Source organism: Urocitellus parryii, chromosome 1 (genome assembly GCF_045843805.1).
Source record: "Urocitellus parryii isolate mUroPar1 chromosome 1, mUroPar1.hap1, whole genome shotgun sequence".
Classification (NCBI taxonomy): Eukaryota; Metazoa; Chordata; class Mammalia; order Rodentia; family Sciuridae; genus Urocitellus; species Urocitellus parryii.
The window spans coordinates 101483773-101506316 of NC_135531.1; the positions used below are offsets into that span (position 1 = coordinate 101483773).

Here is a 22544-nt window from a genome sequence, read left to right on the forward strand (position 1 = left end):
CACCTAATACTTCTTCTCCAATAAAAGCAGGAAATGGCAGAGGATGTGCGATCATGTGCTTGACCAAGGACAAGTTATATAAGCCCGCTAGACCTCAATTTCTTCATCTATAAAATGAAGATACTAATCAATAGAAAGATTTTATTATTGTCCCTGAAATGTTGACCAAGATCCTAAAGGAGGGAAAAGAAGGCACTTAGTACCCAAAGGACACTTTCAGGATACCATATATTAGCAAATTAAAGATTCATAGAACTTCCTGCTGGGAGGACAAGTCAGAAATATTTGGGATTTTTATTTGTAGATAGAGCCACTCTGCTCCCAAGACTGGGTTAGATTAGGATGAAAGAGTTGAAGTTACAGAGAAGGAGTAGTGGAAAGGAGTGCAGTGGCTGGGGACAGCCACCCTGAGGGAGGGGGCATAAGGTGTTAAAAGGCATGATGAGACTTGGGCTGGGTGCAAGAAGAGACTCGCTTTCTTTGGTGCAAACACAGACTTGTTTCTCTTGTTTTTCTGAGCGAAGACCTGGAGAGAGATGACAGGGCAAAGATGGAGGAAATAGTGTAGTTGTCTTCTAGTCTATTCAACTAAAGACTGCCTCCCCAGCTGGGAGCTGTGGGATGTACCAACTATAATATGGGAGCCAAATGGCAGTGGAAGAGGTTGGGTGGAATAGTGGGACTACTGCAGGGGCATGCCTCCTTCTGAAGAACTCACACATCTCCCAGGATGTCCAGTCTTTCTTGCCTCTCAGAGGAAAGACCTCAAGACCTGGTTAACAAGGTCAGTGAATTGATCCAGGGGCAGGATGCCTTTCCCTTTCCTTCCCTGGAAAAGGGCAGAACTTTGAAGGTGGAGCCATGCCTCTTAGAGCAAACCAGGAATCTACTCTCCACAGGGTACCCAACTCATAACTCAGGTAGGATAACGGAGAAAATGAGGCCAAACAAAGGCTGAGACTGAATTTTTAAACTGGACAAGACTTTTGACTGAAAAGGTAGGGAAGCACCTTGGGATCTAATTAAAGAAAGAAAGAGGGAAATAGGAAAGAACCTAAGAAAACAGACTGAGTTCATATTTGCACACTACTGTAATGACAGCCTTAAACAACTAATTGCAAATATAATAATCTCTTATTCCCTGGTTGAAAAAAAAAAGAGAACTGATCTAAACATTCATATAAAAGACCTTTAAGGGATATATGATTGTTTGTGTATCTGTATACATAAAAACTATACAACACAAAAGGCTTTTACTTGCAAATTTTCAATTTATATTTCAATAGAGATTAGACCCTATTTTGTGTCAAAGCTTGTAAAGGTAATTTCTGCTTTTTTACAATTGAGGTAAATAAAACCTATCATTTGAGCAAACACATGTTGTTTTTAAAAACCAATGAACATATAAGAATTCTCCCATAATGTTACATTTCTGTAAATTGACATTGACAGGTAGTCTCCACCCTAAGGACTATTTGGAAGACTGTAAAAGGACCTATTAAATTTATAGTAAAGTCAGATTTGAATAAATCTGAACTTCTGAATAGCTGCAGTTATCCAGATCACAATAGGGGTCATAGGGATTCTGTCACCCAGGTTGCTTAATTGTGCTGAGCTGTACTTTCCTTCTCTGTGAAACAGCAATTGCAGCTATCATTTCTGAAACTTTACAACAGGCTATCAGACGTGAAGTCAATGACTACAGCATGTCACTCTGATTTGGGACTCTAGTATGTGGAAGGGCTCTATCGTCCAATCAGCTACACATTGCAAAACCTAAGAGCCATCGTCACATTTTTCACTCCTTCAACACTCATATTCAATTTATCATATTGTACAGTGTTTTCAGTAAATGGAAACTGCTTTCATTATGTACATTTAAAGATGAGGAAATTGACGCTAAGGATTGTTAAGTAATTGGTTGATGAGAATCTTGTTGGGAAAAGCAAATAATAATGTTGAATGGAGCCTAATTGAAGCCAGGGGATGGAGGCAACCCTGATTGTCCATCGAGATGGGAAGGACAAATGGATGGTGTTTGATGTTGGTGTGGGAAATGTGGTCTAGGTAGATGGAACGCACATTTTAAAAGGCATGAGATAAGGCAGCATGGTGGCGCATGCCTGCAATCCCAGTGGCTTGGGAGGCTGATGCAGGAGGATGGCGAGTTCAAAGTTAGCCTCAGCAATTTAGGGAGGCCCTAGGCAACTCAGCAAGATCCTGCCTGTAAATAAAATATAAAAATGAACCGGGAATGTGGCTCAGTGGTTAAGCGCCCCTGGGTTCAATTCCCAGTGTTCAAAAAAAAAAAAAAAGGCATTAAAATTGTAAAATTTTACATTGTAAAATGTAAAATTAGATTTGAGTTTAAAAATCTCACCCTCACTGCTGTGTGGGGAGTATCAATAGAGAAGCAGTGAGGGGCTGGGGATGTGGCTCAAGCGGTATCGCACTTGCCTGGCATGCGTGCGGCCTGGATTCAATCCTCAGCACCACATACAAACAAAGATATTGTGCCCGCTGAAAAACTAAAAAAAAAAAAAAAAAATTAAAATTCTCTCTCTCTCTCTCTAAAAAAAAAAAAAAAAAAAAAAAATAGAGAAGCAGTGAGCCCAGTTAGGCTATTCCAGCTGTGGCAGAGGGGGAGAATGCATCTAGTTGTGTATTCTTTGCTTTGTCAAGATTGAGTCAAGATAGAGTGCTTGGTATGTCTTAAAAACTTGGCCATTATATACAAAAATAGTGATGCTATTACTTGCTAAATTTGGCAGGGTGTGTGTGTGTGTGTGTGTGTGCTGGGTTTTGAGCCTAGGGCCTTTCGCATGCTAATAACTTGCTGCATCACTGAACTATATACCCCACAACTGCTAATTTTTTTTATATCAGAAAATTAATATTGGGAAGAACTATGGTTTGAATGTTCATGCTCTCTCCAAATCCATGTTGAAACTTAATCCCTAAGCCACAGGGCCTTTAGGAGATGGATGCTCTCATGGATAGTAGTAGTGCCTTGTGAACAGGCTGGAGGAAGCTAGCCAGCCACCTCTGTCCTCCTGTCCCCTCCACCATGTGAACACAGCCACAGGGTGCCACCCTGGAAGCAGGGAGTGGGCCCTCAGCAGACCTTGAACTTACCAATGCTTCCATCTTGGACTGCCCAGCCTCCAGAACTGGGAGAAACAAATTTGTACTATTTATTAATTTCTTAAACTCAGGATTTTGTTATTGTGGTACAAACAGAGCAAGACAGTAAAGTATAATCTATTTTGCAGGGTTGTTATGAATATTAAATAAAGTAGTGGATATTAAATTAATTAAAAACTATAAACCAAGATATCTTCTTCTTTTTCATAATATCATTACTACTATTTTTAAAAGCATTTAGTGATTATTGACTATGTGCTAGGCACTGTCTAGGTGTTTGTGATATATATTTATATACAACGAGGGAGAGAGACATTAAAAATTATATATCCATATTTTCAAATTTATATATATACATACACACATACATACATATATGTACACATACATATGTGTATATGTGAATCCATCCAAATTGTATGTAAAACTTGGCCAGAACAGCCATCAAGAGTGACATCTCTGAGCTGAGATCAGAAGAATGAGTGAGCAAGGTTTACTGGGTGAAGTAGGGGAAAGTATTTGTGCACTAGACAGTTTGAGCAAATTCTGCTGGAGGCAGGAGGGAGTGTGGCTCATCAAGGAAAAATGGAGCAACAGGAAGCCTGAGAAACTGTCTGTAGTAAGACCACTGCTGCACATATTAGGGAACCAGTACTTGATTCTAACACTGGAGCTTTCCTTGGATAAGTGTAAAATTAGATTTGGGTTTGAAAACCTCACTCTCACTGCTGTGTTAGGAATATCAATAGAGAAGCAATGAGCCAAGTTAGACTATTCCAGCTGTGGCAGAGGGGGAGAATGCATCTAGTTGCTTTGTTTATGAATTCTTTAAGTCAGTCTCCCAATGATATATAAAGAACAAATTCATGATGCTATTTTATTATTACAGTACTACACTATTGATGGCTCTGTTCTCACATGTCACAAATCTGCTTTCAAATTCATTTACCCAGGTATTTACTCAATCATCCATCTTCTGTTCTGTCAACTTCAATTTTATGCACCACCTAGTATATATCAGGCATGTAGTAGCTAATGAAATTACAAAAGCAAATATAGCTGAAATCCTTCTCTATGTCTATTGAGTCCAATTTCTGAGACAGAAGTGGAAATAATTTTGGTATGGCCAGATGAAAGACAATGGATATATTTACATAAAGAAAGGAATGATTAACTGGCATATGGTGATTCATCTTATAAATTTTACTAATGTAAAAACAATAAGAAACAAAATTCTTCTATTTTAAACAACAAATACAATAGAAATTCCATATGATCCTTTGTTTTCCACGGGCCACTTGTAAATTTGGTGCAAGGGGATTGAAACATATAAATGTTTTTAAAAAGTGACATTTGCATATTTTAAGGTGATTTGTAACCATTTAACTGTAGTGCAGCTATTTTTATAATATAGCATTTAAAGTTTTTTTTAACATCAGAAGACTAAGATAGTTATAAGTGTTTTTTATGTGTCAAACTAAGAATATTAATCTGATAAATTCAATAATTTGTGGTTGACACTGAAGAAGTGTCATTAGAAATGATCTAGGCCAGGGTGTGTAGCTAAGATGACACTATGGCCTGTTGTCTGGTCAGGTGTTGTCCTATTCACTAATCCATTCCTGTTCATAAGAGTGGGTTCTCTCTCCATTGGTTCACTGCAACCTCGATATGACTAACCCAGAGACAGGTATCTTTCTACTCCTCTCATTTTTATCTTCCTTTTTCTCCTGTGTAACTGTCCAACATGGAAAAGTTAGTGATTGGTATGTCTTGAGTGTGTCCCCCCAAAATCATGTATTGGAAAATCAACAATGAGGTTGCATTACTTCTCAATGCAATAGTGTTGGGATGTGGGGCCTATGAGAGGTGTGAGGCCATGAGGGTGGAGTGAATGGATTAGACATTAGAACTCTGGATTTCTTAGCCTTCCAATTTGGAAACTTTCACTTGAGGACTTGTAGGACTTTCTGACCTTCGACCTTGGACTGAGATTCATACCATTGGCTTTCTTGGTTCTCTGGCCTTCTGATTTGTGTTGAGCCACACAAATGGCTTCTCTAGTTCACCAGCTGACAGATGACCCATCATGGGCGTTAGCTTCCATAGTTATATGAGTCAACTCCCTTAATAGAGCCCACTTATCCTATTCTATTCTATTCATTTTTTGTTTCTGGAAGAATATGACTGATACAATGGTACACTAGCTCTTTGGAATAAAAAGAATGCTTGGACAGATGATACCTCTGGAATGACCTGTTTAAGGTAAAAATTCTCATGTAATCCAGACATCTGAGTTATTCAGTTCTCAGGCACTGAGAGCAGTGCAGGTGCCTTCTGGGGAGATTTTAGTAGCTTCCATATCATCACTGAAAACAATGGCTTAGATAATTGCTAAAAGAAAAGAAGTATTGGTCACTTCATTTTAAGGAAGGAATAAATTTATACATAAGTTAGTCTTGGGTTTCTGAGCAGAGGATAAATAATTTATTTATTAATTTGTTATTTATTATTATTCATTAAAACCATTTTATGGTTATTTTCAGTATACTTGTATGACCTGCTAACAATGCAAGCACTTTTCTTCTTTACTTCTTCCTATCTCTTTCTTGCCTGCTTTGGAGATATAAGTAGCATTAATCAGATTAATCAGTTTTCAGTTATAAAGTCATACTACTTTACATTAATTAAATCCAGATTATTTACCAAAAAAGAGGTGATAAAAAGGCAATTTTGTATTTGGATTTAGGCAATAAACTATCTAGAAATACTAGAAATTATTATTTCCAGTGTTTATATTTGCAAATTCAATAAATTTGATAGCTAACTTTCTAATGATAATAGCTGAGAGTTGTTGATTTTTTAACTTTGTCAGGCAATGTGATAAGTGTTTTATATGCATAACCTCATTCAGTTCTCTCAACATCGTGCTACAGACAACATAATCACTTTATGGAAGAGGAAACCTAATAATAAATTGATTACCATCACATAGCTGATCAATGGCAGAACTCAAACATATTGACTTCAAAGCTGTATACTCTACACTACTGACCCATTTTCTTGCATATATTTTATACAGATCAGATCCATTATCACATTCATTTACTTTATTATAATAATTATATTATTTGTCATCATAACATCATTTAACAGTTACTGAGTTTTAATTATGTGCTATGGAAGAAAACAAATCAAATTTTGCACATTGTTTAAGGAATTACACAGAACAGAAAAGAGATACAGAGATAAGCACATCAGAATTTCAAAAGCCAAAAGCTAAGTTGTACTAAGGAAACAGTAGACAATGCTTCTGACTGCTGACACATGTGAACATAAATGCCCTCTCCTTTGGAAGTTGAAATTAGACTCTGGAGTGAGTTATCTGGATACAAGTTCCAGTTCTGCCAATTGCAGCTCTATGGTCTTGGGAAAGTTACATGCAACTGTAAAATGGGAATAAAAGCAATACTCACCACCTAGGGGGTTTGGTGAGAATTAAATGCATCTAATGCTCAGAAACATCTCCTAGCATATGACAGCATAGCCATTATTGATATCAATATTGAAACTTTGTGGTTTTGTAGCTAGTACTTATCCACTCCTATAGAACCTTGCCCCTTTTTCTATTTAGGTATTATCTTTCACTTTAAGACTCAGACTTCCTCTTTGTGTACTGCAAGACTCTCACCCTTCTCACCAAAGGACAGTTGTCGGACTAAAAAGAAAATCTTTTGGAAGAAGAAATAAAGCCAGAGAGGTGGCTATAAGAGGACATGCTTCACTCTCCTTGTATCAGGTCATGCTATAAAGCCCTCTTCCTTGTTTGCTTCACAAGCAGGTAACAGAATTGATTCTTATGGAGGAAGAAAGGGCCTCTCTTCCATTTTTCAACTTGTTAGAAAAGAATGTTAAATGACCTGGGTCCTAGGAAGGATCTTTATATAGTAATAACTTCTTAGGATAATCAAAGCTGACATGCACCATGGTAAATGGATCTAGAATAGCAGCTAGAATTTCTTCCTTTTTAACCATGGTATTAAGATTTATGGCTTCCATACCTGGCTGGACAGCAGAATCACCTGTTACACTGGTTAAATGCGGATCAATCCTTGCTTTCCACTTTTTACCCTCTTTCTCAACTCCATTTTCAGTGACCTGATTCATTGAGTCTGCAGTAGGGCTTTGGAATCTGTTATTTTTAAGCATTGGAAATCACTGGCTAGGATTACTCATGCATGTGTTCATGAGATACGGACTTGATGATGGCAAGTCCCATTTTTTCTTCCTAAATTGACATTGAAATGTAATTTATTTAAAAACAAGATATAATGTCACTTAATAGTCTATTTCATTGAAGTTCCATGAAGAGGACTAGAAAAGGGTTAAAAAAAATAGTAGTCATGGGCTGGGGTTATGGCTCAGTGATAAAGTATTCACCTAGCATATGTGAGGCTCTGGGTTTGAACCTCAGCACCACATAAAGATAAATAAAGGTATTGTGTCGATTTAATACTAATATATATATAATATATTATATATATACATATATAATATATACATACATATATATACACATGTATACACACACATATATATATGTAGTCATTATTGGATTGTTAAATTCTCAAAATCAGCATTTTTGTTCTTTCTTTCTCTCTCTCTCTCCTTTTTTTTTTTTTTTTTTTTTTTTGCAGGAGTTGGGGGTGGTATTGGGGACTAGGGACTGAACCCAGGGGTGCTTCTTAACCATTGAGCCACACTCTCAGCCTTTAAAAAAAAATGAGACAGGGTCTCGCTGAGTTGCCTAGAGCCTCACTTAGTTTCTGAGGCTGGGTTTGAACTTGCCATCCTCCTGTCTCAGCCTCCTGAGTTGCTGAAATCTCAACTGGTGTGTATCACCATGTCTGGCAGAATTGGCAGTTTCAAGCTGGAAGAAATACTAAAGCCACAGTCCTATTTCTTCACCCTATAGATACAGAAGCAACTCTTTCCATTTAATGGGAGATTGCTATGAGAACACCATGATCTAAAGGCACTGTGACTTCTCAAAGCAATATAGATAACTGGAAAAAAATTCTTAATTCCCACTAATAACCCTTAATTCCCACTTCATAACCCTTCTATGTCTTTAATAGTCATCAAAATGGATTGAATATGTTTCTCATTTTTTGGCTAAACAAACCAAGGGCATTTGTTCTTAAAAAACATAGCAGAATAACTATTTGCAGCACCGTTCTTATCAGATAGCACTTAAAACCACATTTTGAGAATTAAATGGAATCTTACCTTTAAGAGGCACCTTGACATCAAGGCCATAGAATAAAGGCAAGAGAGAAGAACAAGAATAGAAACAGAAACTGCAGAAGAAAAAGAAGACGATTATGTAAATCTGAATTTCTGTAGAGCCATTTAGGTAGTACAAAACCTAAGCATTTCCACATTGCTCAGGTCTTCCCATTTCTCATGTGCACAAGTACCTTTTTGTTTCAAAAATTCACACCTTTCATTTATCTATTGGTAAAGCAATGCCAGAGTTTAATGCTGATTCATATAATTTAGAATTGCATGAGGTCTTCTAGATATTTGGTTTAAGCCTCCAATTTTATAGATGTGTAAAACAAGTATAATAAATCAATAGTTCAATTTCACACAAGTTTGTGCCACAGTGAAGGCTAGAACCTAGATATCCCGAGTCCTACAGTATCTTTATCTTCTATGTATGGGAGAATATTTCAAAAACATAAAATATGATCAGAATATACATGTAACGACACATTAAACTGTCATTGTCTGGTTGATGGGATAGGTTTAGAATCAAGGTGCAGCAGAGAGAATATTAATATGTAGGGTAAACATATGATCAATTATACACAGTGGAATACTTCTAAGAGGGAAATGGGCTGTTATTAGTAATTACATTGGGGCAATAGGGAGTTCCTGGGTATGTGTGGGTATAGTGTATACACCTCCTGTTGGTATGAAATATGCTCCTGCATCAATGGGCATGTTAGATAATGAATGTGTGATGTTCCCACTATTGTGCCTCTCGTATAGACCGTTTCTTAATGGACTCACGATTATTAAATAAAGTCTGACTTATCTCACTTTACTGAGGACTTTCACTAGAAAAGCAAATAATTGGATGAACAAACACAGACTGTGTGGCACTGGAGTACAACCAACTGTAGGCTAATTATAAAAGGTCATAGGTTAGGTGAGTTTTAAAACATTTTGATTTCCTTGGTAATGTACTTATTACTGAGTCCATAAGTCTTTTGCTCAATTATCCCATACAGAAAATATCCTGTTGGTTCCAGCATATTTGATTAAGGGTCAGATATGAGCTTCTCATAGTGTACATACTATTTGCATATTCCCTTTACTGTTGTTGCTTATAAGGTTCTGGCTTCACTGTGGCTAAATTGTATAATCAAGTTATAAATATGGTGCTCATGGTCATGTATTAGTGACTATTCCATAATTTTGAAAAGCAGAAATTTTATCCATTAAAAAAAAATCCTGGAAGATACACCCACAGCAGGGAAAGCTAGAGATGGAGAGAAACAGCAGGCTTCCCACAATTACTATGAGAAGGTCTGACATCAGAGCTACTTCTCTGGTCATAAGCAGATGTCTGCACTTAATCTGTGATGAAATTCTTGGTCCCTGCAGTATGGTGGACAGATCATGGCACTTGGAGTCAGTCACACACCCTGACTTCTGGTCTTGATTTCCCATAGATTAGTTACATAATCTTGGGCAAGTTATTAATCTCTTTGATCCATTGTTTTATTATCTACATAAAAAGGGACCAGAACATCTGCTGTGTCTGTCTCATAGAGTAATTATGAGGATCATATGAGATGACGACTTTGGAAATGCTTTGGACTATGCTTTGGACATAGTTGAGGTAATTTTGTAAAGTGTGCTGATATCACCTGATTTATACTAACTGTGTGCATGGCAATGGGCCTCAAATAAGGGATTCCAAGTACTCTCAGTAGGTGATCTAATAGTCCAAGGGAAAGAATGGAGAGTATCTCTGACATAAATGCTGTTTAGCCTTTTGGAGAGTATGTGAGAGTGAGGCCAACTGAATAGAAGGTTCAGTATAAATCTCATCTTTCATTCATCTCTCTAATCAGAAACAACTGGGATGTTTTTGAAGTGGCTTAGCTTACCATCTCATGTGCAGTATGTGGCTTTGATATCTACAGTCCTTATTTCCTGTTAGGAAGTTAATGAATGTTTAGGAAGTTCATAAATAAAGTGAAATGTATTGAGCAAAAGGGTTGGGAACATTTTCACATTATGTTCTTACAATGAACAAAATCTTAATTCTTTTTTCCCCAAAATTTCTATGGGATTTATTTAGAGAGGGGCTAGGGTGGTGACATTGATAGATATAGTTCCCTCCCCACTTTTCTAAACCTCAGCTAAATGGGGACTGAATGGCATCATCAAGTTTTGGGGGCAGAACTGCCTTAATATCAACTTTCTCCTTTAGCCATACCCAGCAAGTTTATGAATGAGCAAAGCATGGCCAAGGGCTGGCTGCTTGAAAATGTATGAATGGACAATGTTAGATGTGTCTTTGACCCCAGGGAAGCTGGGAGTAACACTGCCTTCTGTGGGTCTTCCTACTAGTCACTGGGAGATTAAAGATGGTTCTTGGTTTACCTCTGCCGTTGCAGAACTATACAGACCACTTTTGAAAAGGGAAATTTGTATTTAAAATTTTATGTGTACTTTAGGAGTATAAATTTCTTTTTAATTATACTTTTAAATTTGATTGATAATTTTCTTAGTATTTCCTAATTTTCACATGTGACCTTGTTACTCATGGGACCCATGAGAAGTGAGTAGAAATGTTGGCATTCCTATTTTCTAGGAATAGCTTAGACATAAGGTGTGCGGTCATTCACTTAAGGTCAAAAGAGCTCCTGAAGAAGCTCCCGTTTAAGAATCTGGTGCTTGATGGCCTGACCACTGCAATCCACTCCTTCCCCATGACCTCACTAAATAAGGATAGCTATAAAAGCAATGTGAGATTAATCAAATCTTGACAATTATCTCAGGAATGGCTGATGGTTTGCTATTTTACTCTTATGTGTCCATGGAACAGGCTGAAAAATAGCCATATGCTTTTTAAATACAGGGTTTTAGGTAGCTACTTCCATTCAGTAAGACTGGGATGCTAGAGAAAACCTCGTTGCTGTCCTTTTTGTATTTCTCCGGGGGACTCTCTTGGTATTTTGGGGAGGACAGGTTTTACTATGTAAGACTGTTAAACTCACAGCATCCCTTCCTGAGCCTCAGCCTTTCTCCCAATACACAATCATTTCCAAGTGACCTCTTTCAGAATCCCTATGTTTTGCTCCCCGCAAACATTGATTGACTTGGAAGAAACATTTTCTTTTTCAGATCTCAGAGAAAGTGATAAGAGGCATAGTTATCATGTGTCAGCCTAAGATTCCGAACTCATGGTTGAAGTAAAACTGTAGCACAAGGATGAAAGGGCTTTTAATGAATAATAATTGGAAAGATTTTTTTAAGGTGCTAAAAATATTTTCAAAAGAAAGAGTGGAGTAATGAAATTCAGAAGAAAGTTTGGGAAAGGAAATGAAAACAAGAAACAAAAACAGAAAACACAGAAAAGAATAAGAACCAACACACAATGCGAAAATGTCAAGGGTGGGTGACTGGTGTCCCAGCCTCTGCTGGAACCCTGGGCCTAACTGCAGGTGAGTCCTACATTTTCTGTACCTGCACCTACCTATGCCAAGTCCACAGTAACTGAGAAGAGAGAGGGAGGACACGGGCAGCAAAATCAATACTACTCTCTCATTAAATAAATAAAGGATAAAACAGATATTGAACTTGACGCATACCTTTTCTTCTAAGTCCTTTATCTGTCTTTTCTGAATGTCTGTTTTATCTTCTAAGTCACGGATTCTCTGAAGAAAGGAAAAAATTAAAAGGAAAACATTGGTAGGTGTTAAGTCATACAGAAAAATTGTTCACAAAACCAAAATTCAAACCATTCTATCAAAACATTTACATTTGTATTGTAGCTAGAAATATCACATAGAGTTTTTTTTGTATGTGTGTGTGTGTGTGTGTGTGTGTGTGTACATACAAGATTGTTTCCACCAGGCTTATGGTGAAAAATTGTCATTGGTTATATTAAAATATTTCCCAACTGTTATGGTTTGGTTCTCAGTTGCTTACCAGAGGCCAGTGCACCAAAGGTGTGGTCCTCAGTGGCAGTGTTGGGAGGTGGTGGAACATCTATTTAGGAGGTGGGGACTAGTTGTAAGGAAAGTCACTGGGGGCATGTCCTCCAAGGCAGTTGCCACTGGGGGTGTGCCCTTACAGGAGATATGGGGACTCCAGCCCCTTTCTCTCTGTTTGCTTTCAGGCTGCCAGGAGGTGAGCAGATTTGTTCCACCACAGACTCCCCACTGTGATGCACAGACTCACAACGCATCCAAAAGAAACCAGAGCCAACCATTGAACTGAAGCCTTTGAAACATGAGCCAAAATAAACCTTTTCCTTTAAGTTGATTTTCTCAAGTATTTTGTCACAGTGACTGGAAGCTGACTAACACACCAGCCCTTTACACTTGGCCTGTTCTTACAGATCCCTTCCCAGGGGAGAGGAATAGATCCCACCAGCTGACTTTGGGCTTGGCCATGAGAATTGTTTTGACTAGGGCATTGTAAGTTGGTGTGATATTCAGGAATACCACATCCTTGTAGAGCGAGCAATATGTTCTAGAACTAGTGAACGAGAAAAAAAAAGGTGTGGTATAAAACATTTGGATTGAGATTTTTGGAGGTTTGTTAGCACAGTGAAAATGGCAAAAGCTCTTTTGTCCAAATATAAATAATCCCATTGCTTTTTTATTAAACCTTTCTTTTCAACCTTATTTTAACTGCTTCAGGGTGGAATTTTTTTTTTATAATAAAAAGTCTATTCAGTGAAATAATACGAGAAAACGTCCCAGAATTGAAGAATGAGACAGAATCCCAAATCCTAGAAGCCTACAGGACGCCGAATGTGCAAAATCATAAGAGATCCACACCTAGACACATTATAATGAAGATGTCCAACATACAGAATAAGGAGAGAATTTTAAAAGCTACAAGAGAAAGGAAGCAGATTACATTAGGGGTAAACCAATCAGGATAACAGCTGATCTCTCAACACAGACTCTAAAAGCTGGAAGATCCTGGAATAACATATTTCAAACAACTAGAAAACCATCTCTTCAAAAAATCCTTGGCAAAACACTACAGGAAGAGGAAATGGAAAACAACAATGAAAACCAACAGTGGGAGGTAGGACAGTAAAGGGGGGAAAATAATCAAAGAGGAAAACAAATCAGGTTTAATAGCATTAATAAACAAATTATGGCTGGAAGAACAAACCATATCTCAATAATAAACCTAAATGTTAATGGCTTAAACTCACCAATTAAGAGACACAGGCTAGTTGAATGGATCACAAAACAAGACCCAACAATATGCTGCCTGCAGGAGACGCATTTGATAGGAAAAGATATACATAGACTGAAGGTGAAAGGTTGGGAAAAATCATATCACTCATATGGACTGCGGAAACAAGCAGGAGTGTCCATACTCATATCAAATAAAATAGATTTCAAGCCAAAGTTAATCAAAAGGGATAAAGAGGGACACTACATACTGCTCAAGGGAACCATACACCAACAAGACATAACAATCATAAATATATATGCCCCAAACAACGGGGCTGCTATGTTCATCAAGCAAACTCTTCTCAAGTTCAAGAGTCTAATAGACCACCATACAATAATCATGGGAGACTTTAACACACCTCTCTCACCACTGGACAGATCTTCCAAACAAAAGTTGAATAAGGAAACTATAGAACTCAATAATACAATTAACAACCTAGACCTAATTGACATATATAGAATATACCACCCAACATCAAGCAGCTACACTTTTTTCTCAGCAGCACATGGATCCTTCTCAAAAATAGATCATATATTATGTCACAGGGAAACTCTTAGTCAATATAAAGGAGTAGAGACAATACCATGCATCTTATCTGATCACAATGGAATGAAACTGAAAATCAATGATAAAAGAAGGAAGGAAAAATCAAGCATCACTTGGAGAATGAACAATAGGTTGCTGAATGATCAATGGGTTTTAGAAGACATCAAGGAGGAAATTAAAAACTTCCTAGAGTTAAATGAAAACACAGACACAACATATCGGAATCTATGGGACACATTGAAAGCAGTTCTAAGAGGAAAATTCATTGCTTGGAGTGCATTCCTTAAAAAAAGAAAAAACCAACAAATAAATGATCTCATACTTCATCTCAAAATCCTAGAAAAAGAAGAGCAAAACAACAGCAAAAGAAATAGAAGGCAAGAAATAATTAAAATCAGAGCTGAAATTAATGAAATCGAAACAAAAGAAACAATTGAAAAAATTGACAAAACAAAAAGTTGGTTCTTTGAAAAAATAAATAAAATTGACAGACCCTTAGCCATGCTAATGAAGAGAAGAAGAGAGAGAACTCAAATTACCAGCATACGGGATGAAAGAGGCAATATCACAACAGACACTTCAGAAATACAGAAGATAATCAGAAATTATTTTGAATCCTTATACTCCAATAAAATAGAAGATAGTGAAGGCATCCATAAATTTCTTAAGTCATATAATCTGCCCAGATTGAGTCAGGAGGATATAGACAACCTAAACAGACCAATATCAATTGAGGAAATAGAAGAAACCATCAAAAGATTACCATCTAAGAAAAGCCCAGGACCGGATGGGTATACAGCAGAGTTTTACAAAACCTTTAAAGAGGAACTAATACCAATACTTTTCAAGCTATTTCAGGAAATAGAAAAAGAGGGAGAACTACCAAATTCATTCTACGAGGCTAACATCACCCTGATTCCGAAACCAGACAAAGACACTTCAAAGAAAGAAAACTACAGACCAATATCTCTAATGAACCTAGATGCAAAAATCCTCAATAAAATTCTGGCTAATCGGATACAAAAACATCAAAAAAATTGTGCACCATGATCAAGTAGGAATCATCCCTGGTATGCAAGGTTGGTTCAATATACGGAAATCAATAAATGTTATTCACCACATCAATAGACTTAAAAATAAGAACCATATGATCATCTCGATAGATGCGGAAAAAGCATTCGACAAAGTACAGCATCCCTTTATGTTCAAAACTCTTGAAAAATTAGGGATAACTGGATCATACCTCAACATTGTAAAAGCAATCTATGATAAGCCTCAGGCTAGCATCATTCTGAATGGAGAAAAATTGAAGGCATTCCCTCTAAGATCTGGAACAAGACAGGGATGCCCTCTCTCACCACTTCTGTTCAACATAGTTCTCGAAACACTGGCCAGAGCAATTAGACAGACGAAAGAAATTAAAGGCATAAAAATAGGAAAAGAAGAACTTCAATTATCACTATTTGCAGAAGACATGATTCTATACCTAGCAGACCCAAAAGGGTCTACAAAGAAACTATTAGAGATAATAAATGAATTCAGCAAAGTGGCAGGTTATAAAATCAACACGCATAAATCAAAGGCATTCCTGTATATCAGCGACAAATCCTCTGAAATGGAAACGAGGACAACCACTCCGTTCACAATATCCTCAAAAAGAATAAAATACTTGGGAATCAACCTAACAAAAGAGGTGAAAGACTTATACAATGAAAACTACAGAACCCTAAAAAGAGAAATTGAAGAAGACCTTAGAAGGTGGAAAAACATACCCTGTTCATGGATAGGCAGAACTAACATCATCAAAATGGCGATGTTACCAAAAGTTCTCTATAGGTTTAATGCAATGCCAATCAAAATCCCAACGGCATTTCTTGTAGAAATAGAGAAAGCAATCATGAAATTCATATGGAAGAATAAAAGACCCAGAGTAGCAAAAACAATACTAAGCAGGAAGTGTGAAACAGGTGGTATAGCGATTCCAGATCTCAAACTATACTACAGAGCAATAGTAACAAAAACAGCATGGTACTGGTACCAAAACAGGCGGGTGGACCAATGGTACAGAATAGAGGACACAGAAACCAACCCACAAAACTACAACTTTCTTATATTTGATAAAGGGGCTAAAAGCATGCAATGGAGGAAAGATAGCATCTTCAACAAATGGTGCTGGGAAAACTGGAAATCCATTTGCATCAAAATGAAACTGAATCTCTTTCTCTCGCCATGCACAAAAGTTAACTCAAAATGGATCAAGGAGCTTGATATCAAAACAGAGACACGGCGTCTGTTAGAAGAAAAAGTTGGCTACGATCTACATACCGTGGGGTCGGGCTCCAAATTCCTCAATAGGACACCCATAGCGCAAGAGTTAACAACTAGAATTAACAAATGGGACTTACTCAAACTAAAAAGTTTTTTCTCAGCAAAAGAAACAATAAGAGAGGTAAATAGGGAGCCTACATCCTGGGAACAAATCTTTACTCCTCTCACTTCAGATAGAGCCCTAATATCCAGAGTATACAAGGAACTCAAAAAATTAGACAAAAAGACAACAAATAACCCAATCAACAAATGGGCCAAGGACCTGAACAGACACTTCTCAGAGGAGGACATACAATCAATCAATAAGTACATGAAAAAATGCTCAACATCGCTAGCAGTCAGAGAAATGCAAATCAAAACCACCCTAAGATACCATCTCACCCCAGTAAGAATGGCAGCCATTATGAAGTCAAATAACAACAAGTGTTGGCGAGGATGTGGGGAAAAGGGTACACTGGTTCATTGTTGGTGGGACTGCAAATTGGTGCAGCCAATTTGGAAAGCAGTATGGAGATTTCTTGGAAAGCTGGGAATGGAACCACCATTTGACCCAGCTATTCCCCTTCTCGGTCTATTCCCCAAAGACCTAATAAGAGCATGCTACAGGGACACTGCTACATCGATGTTCATAGCAGCACAATTCACGATAGCAAGATTGTGGAACCAACCTAGATGCCCTTCAATAGATGAATAGATAAAAAAAATATGGCATTTATACACAATGGAGTATTACTCTGCATTAAGAAACAACAAGATCATAGAATTCGGAGGGAAATGGATGGCATTAGAGCATATTATGCTAAGTGAAGCTAGCCAATCCTTAAAAAACAAATGCCAAATGACTTCTTTGATATAAGGGAAGTAACTAAGGACAGAGGAGGGAGGAAGAACAGGAGAAGAAGATCAACATTAATAGAGATGAGAGGGGGGAGGGAAAGGGAGAGAGAAGGGAAATTGCATGGAAAGGGATGGTGATCCTCAGGGTTATACAAAATTACATACAAGAGGAAGTGAGGGGTAAGGAAAGAATAATACAAGTGGAAGAAATGTTTTACAGTAGAGGGGGTTGAGAGAGAAGAGGGGAGGGGAGGGGAGGGGAGGGGGGATAGTAGAGAATAGGATAGAGAGCAGAATTCATCAGACACTAGAATGGCAATATGTAAATCAATGGAAATGTAATTGATGTAACTGATGTGATTCAGCAATCTGTATATGGGGTAAAAATGGGAGTTCATAACCCTTTTGAATCAAACTGTGAAATATATCGAAATAGATGTAATGTTTTGAACTACCAACAATAAAAAAAATTTAAAAAAAATCATAACAAAAATATTACAAGGAACCATAAAGACAAAAAAACCTCTGGGACTCTTTGAACTTACCTGGTTAACTAGGTAATAAAATCCCTATAATTTTAATAGCACAGATTAAATATCAACATTACATGCATAACTATTTACAAGTAAAAATGTCTTCACGATTACACCTGGCAACCTGACATGTTCATGCCCACGAGAGTACTATGCAGGCTTATTACTGCATCCTCTGTTTGGAACAACTGGGAAACAAGAGAACTAAAGCCTAAGAAGACCACAGTGGTAGCCAAATGCAGTGATAATATATGAAGAGAGGTTTTTATAATGCATGTGGGGAGAAAAAAGGGAAGCTAAGGCAAAGGGTACTTGAACTTGGAAATTAGATCTCTATAAAACAGTAGCTCTCAAGTGGGGCTGATTATTTCCCCTACCCTGGAGGGACATTTGGCAGTGTCTGAATAGTTTTTTTTTTAAAGCTAGTATGCTTATTTTAACATGTATAATTCAGTGGTTCATGACTTTATGCACCATCACCACTATCTAACTGTCTGGACATTTTTTATTGTCATAATTGAAGGTGTGTACAACTAGCATCTTGTAGGTAGAGGCCAGGAAGGCTCTAAATAACCTACTAATGTGATACACAGGACAGCCCTACGCCCTCCCCAGTAAAGAGTAAAGAATTATCTGGTCTAAAATGTCAGTAGTGCTGAGACTGAGAAGCTGTGCTCTATAAGAAAGGCCCTAAGATTTGTGCAGGAGGGGCTGGTATGTTTTGCTTAGAGTTGAGACCATCAAGGGGGGTGTTGAAATGATGTGGGCAATGAATGCTAGAGAAGGAGACGGGAGTGGAATGTTGCTGGTTTGTATATATGTGTGATGTGTGTGCTGGTGTGCATCTCATGATACTTCTATGCTCCAAAGCCATGCAGTAAAAGAGGATATTTGTTAGACATTTCCACCTTGAGTGTGCAAGTAATTCCTTGGCATGTGTCCTGGGTGGGGAGGCAAGTATGATACTGAGAAAAATCATGAATATGTGAGATTACTGAAGTACTGGTTCAGCCATCAACTCTGTGCTTGCTGGACACATCTTGCCATGTTTAAGACTGTGCTGGATTTAGTGGAGAAGATAGGCAACCATTAGACCCTGATCTCAAAGAGCTATTAGATCCAGATGGGAAGACAAAATTTAAAACACAGGAATTAGCAAAATTATGTGGAAAAGTAAACAGTGGCCAAAAATGATGTATAACTCCATCACCAATCTCCAATTCCTGATACAGTTCTTGGCATGGGGGAGCTTCCCTGCAGAGTGGTCAAGTGAAACTACTGAGCTACTTTTCTGACCAAGGCTTCATTTATTTTTGTTCTCATCCCCTTGCCATCCAACCCAACAGGAAACCTTTTTGGGCCCAAACGGATCCCTTTTATATCTTCTTTGTTTACCTCTGCTGCTACCAAGTACACCACCTAGTCGCTGCTGTCCCCCTCAGGATGGTGTGAGAGCTCACTACCAGCCCTTCCTGCCTGTCTCTCATCCATCAACGGCAGCCACGTGAACTCTGAAAATGTGAAAATGACCAAGCAGTCCCCTGAGTTTAAGAAACTGAAGAAAGGGAATAAGAAAAAGTTAGCTGCCTTGTGCTCAGAACAAAATCCAGACGCTGGCAAGGCCCTACAGGATCTGGCCTTTTCTTATCTCTCAAACTTGACTGTGTATGTGCTCCGGCCACACTGGCCTTTTCTCAGTTCCTTGAATGTTATAAAATGATTCCCACCCCAGAGACCTGGCCCTTGTTGTTCCTATCTCCTGAGACATTTTGTCAAGATCTTGGGGTGGCACTTTCCCTGGGTTTTAGATATCTTTTTGAGAGGCTTGCTCTGACCAGTGGTCTAAAGCAGCCAATCCTGCTCCCACGCTCTTGTGCACATTCATATGCACTGTACAATCTTCTTCATAGCACTATCACCACTCTTAGAAATTGCCTTGATCACTGTTCATTTGTGTGTGTGGCTTTGTTCCTTTCCAGCTGTAAGACAGATGAGAGCAGTGACTCTGATGTCTTTGTTCATCATCATATTCCCAGCACCTGGTGCCCAGCAGGCCCCAATACCTGGTTTTGAATAGGTGTATAACAGGGTAGTTTTTTTTTTTTTTTTTTTTTTTTTGTAACAGGGGTAGCACCCAGGGATACTCTGTCACTGAGTTACTTCCCCAGTCCTTTTTATTTTTTATTTAGAGACAGCATCTTGCTAACATGCCCAGACTGGCCTCAAACTTGTGATTCTCTTGCCTCAGCCTCCTGAGTCACTGGAATTACAGGTGGGCACCACTATGCCCAGCAATGAAATGTAGATTTTCTTCTGCAATGTGTGGTCCATTTTGTTCATTAGGAATAGGACCCTGAAGGAGGTGGATGATTAAGTGGAACTGGAAAAATGGTAATGACTGGCTAAATGCAGTGACAACAGAAGGATATTATGGGGTCAACAATCATGCAAAGGCTTGGAGGTGGAAAATCAAGGTCCAAATGATACTAGAAAGTTTTGCATGAGTAGTGTAAAATATGCCCTGGAAATAGTCTTAAGTCAGGTTTTGGAGAGAGGGGCAGCTGGTTGATAAAGGCCCTGAAGAGATCTGCACAAGACTTGATCAATGGAAAATGGATACCATGGGGACTTTAGGGCAAGGAGGTACCATGAAGAAAGGTAACAAGAACCTGTGGTGGAGCTGGCTATGGTGGTGCATGCCTGTAATCCCAGTGGCACAGCATGGGGTGGAGTCGGGGAGTCAGGGAGGAGAATTACAAGTTCAAAGTCAGCCTCAGCTACTCGGCAAAGGCCTAAGAAACTTAGTAAGACCCTGTCTCAAAATGAAAAAATAAAAAAGGGCTGGGAAGGTGGCTCAGTGGTTAAGTGCCCCTGGGTTCAATCCCTGAGCCAAAAAAGAACCTGTGGTGTTATGCACAGTAGACTGAAAAGAAGACAGCAGGAAGCCTTCCCATAACAAGGTCCCCATGGTACCTGCAGGTGCTTTTAAAAATGCCACTTATCAAGTAATGTCATGACTGTCTCCTAAATTTTGTAAAGGCAGGATCTACGGTGAATTCTCTATCATGCACAGTATCTGGCACTAGGAAATACATTTAAATGTTTGAATCAATGCAGAGATGATAGAACTGGGTTACTTCAGGAAACATTTGGAACATCTGAAAGCTGCAGCAGTAATGCCTATAATAATAGGTGTGAACAAAATGGACCAGCCTCAAAAACATTTGGTGGGGAACGCCATCTGGATGCAGGGGTTCTTTAATTGTTGGGGGCAAAGGACAGAATGTTTCCAGCACAGGTGATTTGAGATAAAGTCATTCTGCTGACCAGCAGAGGCTTATGGAGAGAAAAGAGGGAAGGTTATAAGTACAGGGATGCATATTTGAATTTACTCTGAAACATTTAAGCAGATATGTCTAACAAATGGTTAGTGATATGCTCCACATTTAGACTGTATTACATAATTATATATGACAAATCCTGACCAATATTTTCTGAAGTAACTCCCAGAAATAAGCTACTGTTTAAAAGGAAATAAAAATCAGAAATAACTGGAAAAGGCATGTCCTAATGAACAATTGTTTGTGAGATGGAAAATGTCAATGGAACTCTCTGAAGCTAAGAAATATAATGTGCCTATTAGCTCAGGCTGGGTCAATTAAATAAATGCTGTTCTTTCAGGAGTGAAGTACCTCAGCTAACTGGTTGAGGAGAAACTCAAATGGGAAAACAGTTTTTTTTAATCATAAATTTAGATATCGAGTAGTTCATTCAAAAATAAACATTTCTGTGGTTCTAAAACATAACTCTCAATTTGCTAAAATCAATTAAATGTCATTTTTGCCTAAGAAATTTGTGCAGAGGACACTTTTATCCCTTGATAGAAAAAAAATGAATGCATGGAGTAACGCAAAGGGTGCCACAGAGTGGCATTATTAAAGGCTTTAGAATTTGCATGGGTCAAAATCCAGGCCTTTGTGATGGGCTCTGACAGTGAGTCAATAAAACCACACATGTGTTTGTCTCTGGGACAAAGTAATTCAGGCTTCCTTGCTAACTTGGGTAAATAGCTTCTAAGGGCCTGCAAAGATCCTGGCTGCTTCTGAAGACTGCCAATTCCAAGTTCCCACCAACTGTTCTTACTGGTGCCATATTATAATCTCAATTCTTTTTTCACTTACCTCCATCACTGATAGCCACATGATTTCAGTTCCTATATATGCTATCTGGCTTTTAGACCAGTTTCTTGTTACAATACTGAATACTACTGCCTGGCATTTTCAATTCTGGAATTCTTATTGAATCTGCTTTTTTGGCCAGGGCCTTATCCCTCATATGTCAAGATAAAACATGTAAGAATTAGAGTTAAGAATTTTAGTTGGAAATTAGTCCAGGATGCCTATTTTGAGTATTGATTGATTGATTGATTGGTTTGGGGATTGAACCCAGAGGCACTTTACCACTAAGTTACATCCTCAGTCCTTTTTGATTTTTTTTTTTTTTTTTTTTTTTTTTTTTTTAGTTTGAGGTAGGATCTTGCTAAATTTCCAAGGCTGGCCTTGTACTTATGATCCTCCAGCCTCTGCCTCCCACACTGTTGGGATTACAGGTGTGTACCACCACACCAGGTCCTATTTTAAGTCTTGCTGG

The 22544-nt window shown here is 38.2% G+C and overlaps 1 protein-coding gene across 2 annotated transcripts in view; it reads right to left on the minus strand.

Annotated features, from left to right (window-relative positions):
* Positions 1-8453: 8453 nt before the first annotated feature.
* The window catches only part of Jakmip2 (janus kinase and microtubule interacting protein 2), a 58958-nt gene continuing 44867 nt past the window's right edge, over positions 8454-22544 (minus strand). For both annotated transcript variants that reach the window (XM_077796690.1, XM_026384405.2), the window contains 2 exons: positions 12039-12104; positions 8454-8504 (listed from right to left, as the gene is read on the minus strand). In XM_077796690.1, the coding sequence (XP_077652816.1) occupies positions 8454-8504; positions 12039-12104 (117 nt within the window). The remainder of the gene's footprint in view (positions 8505-12038; positions 12105-22544) is intronic.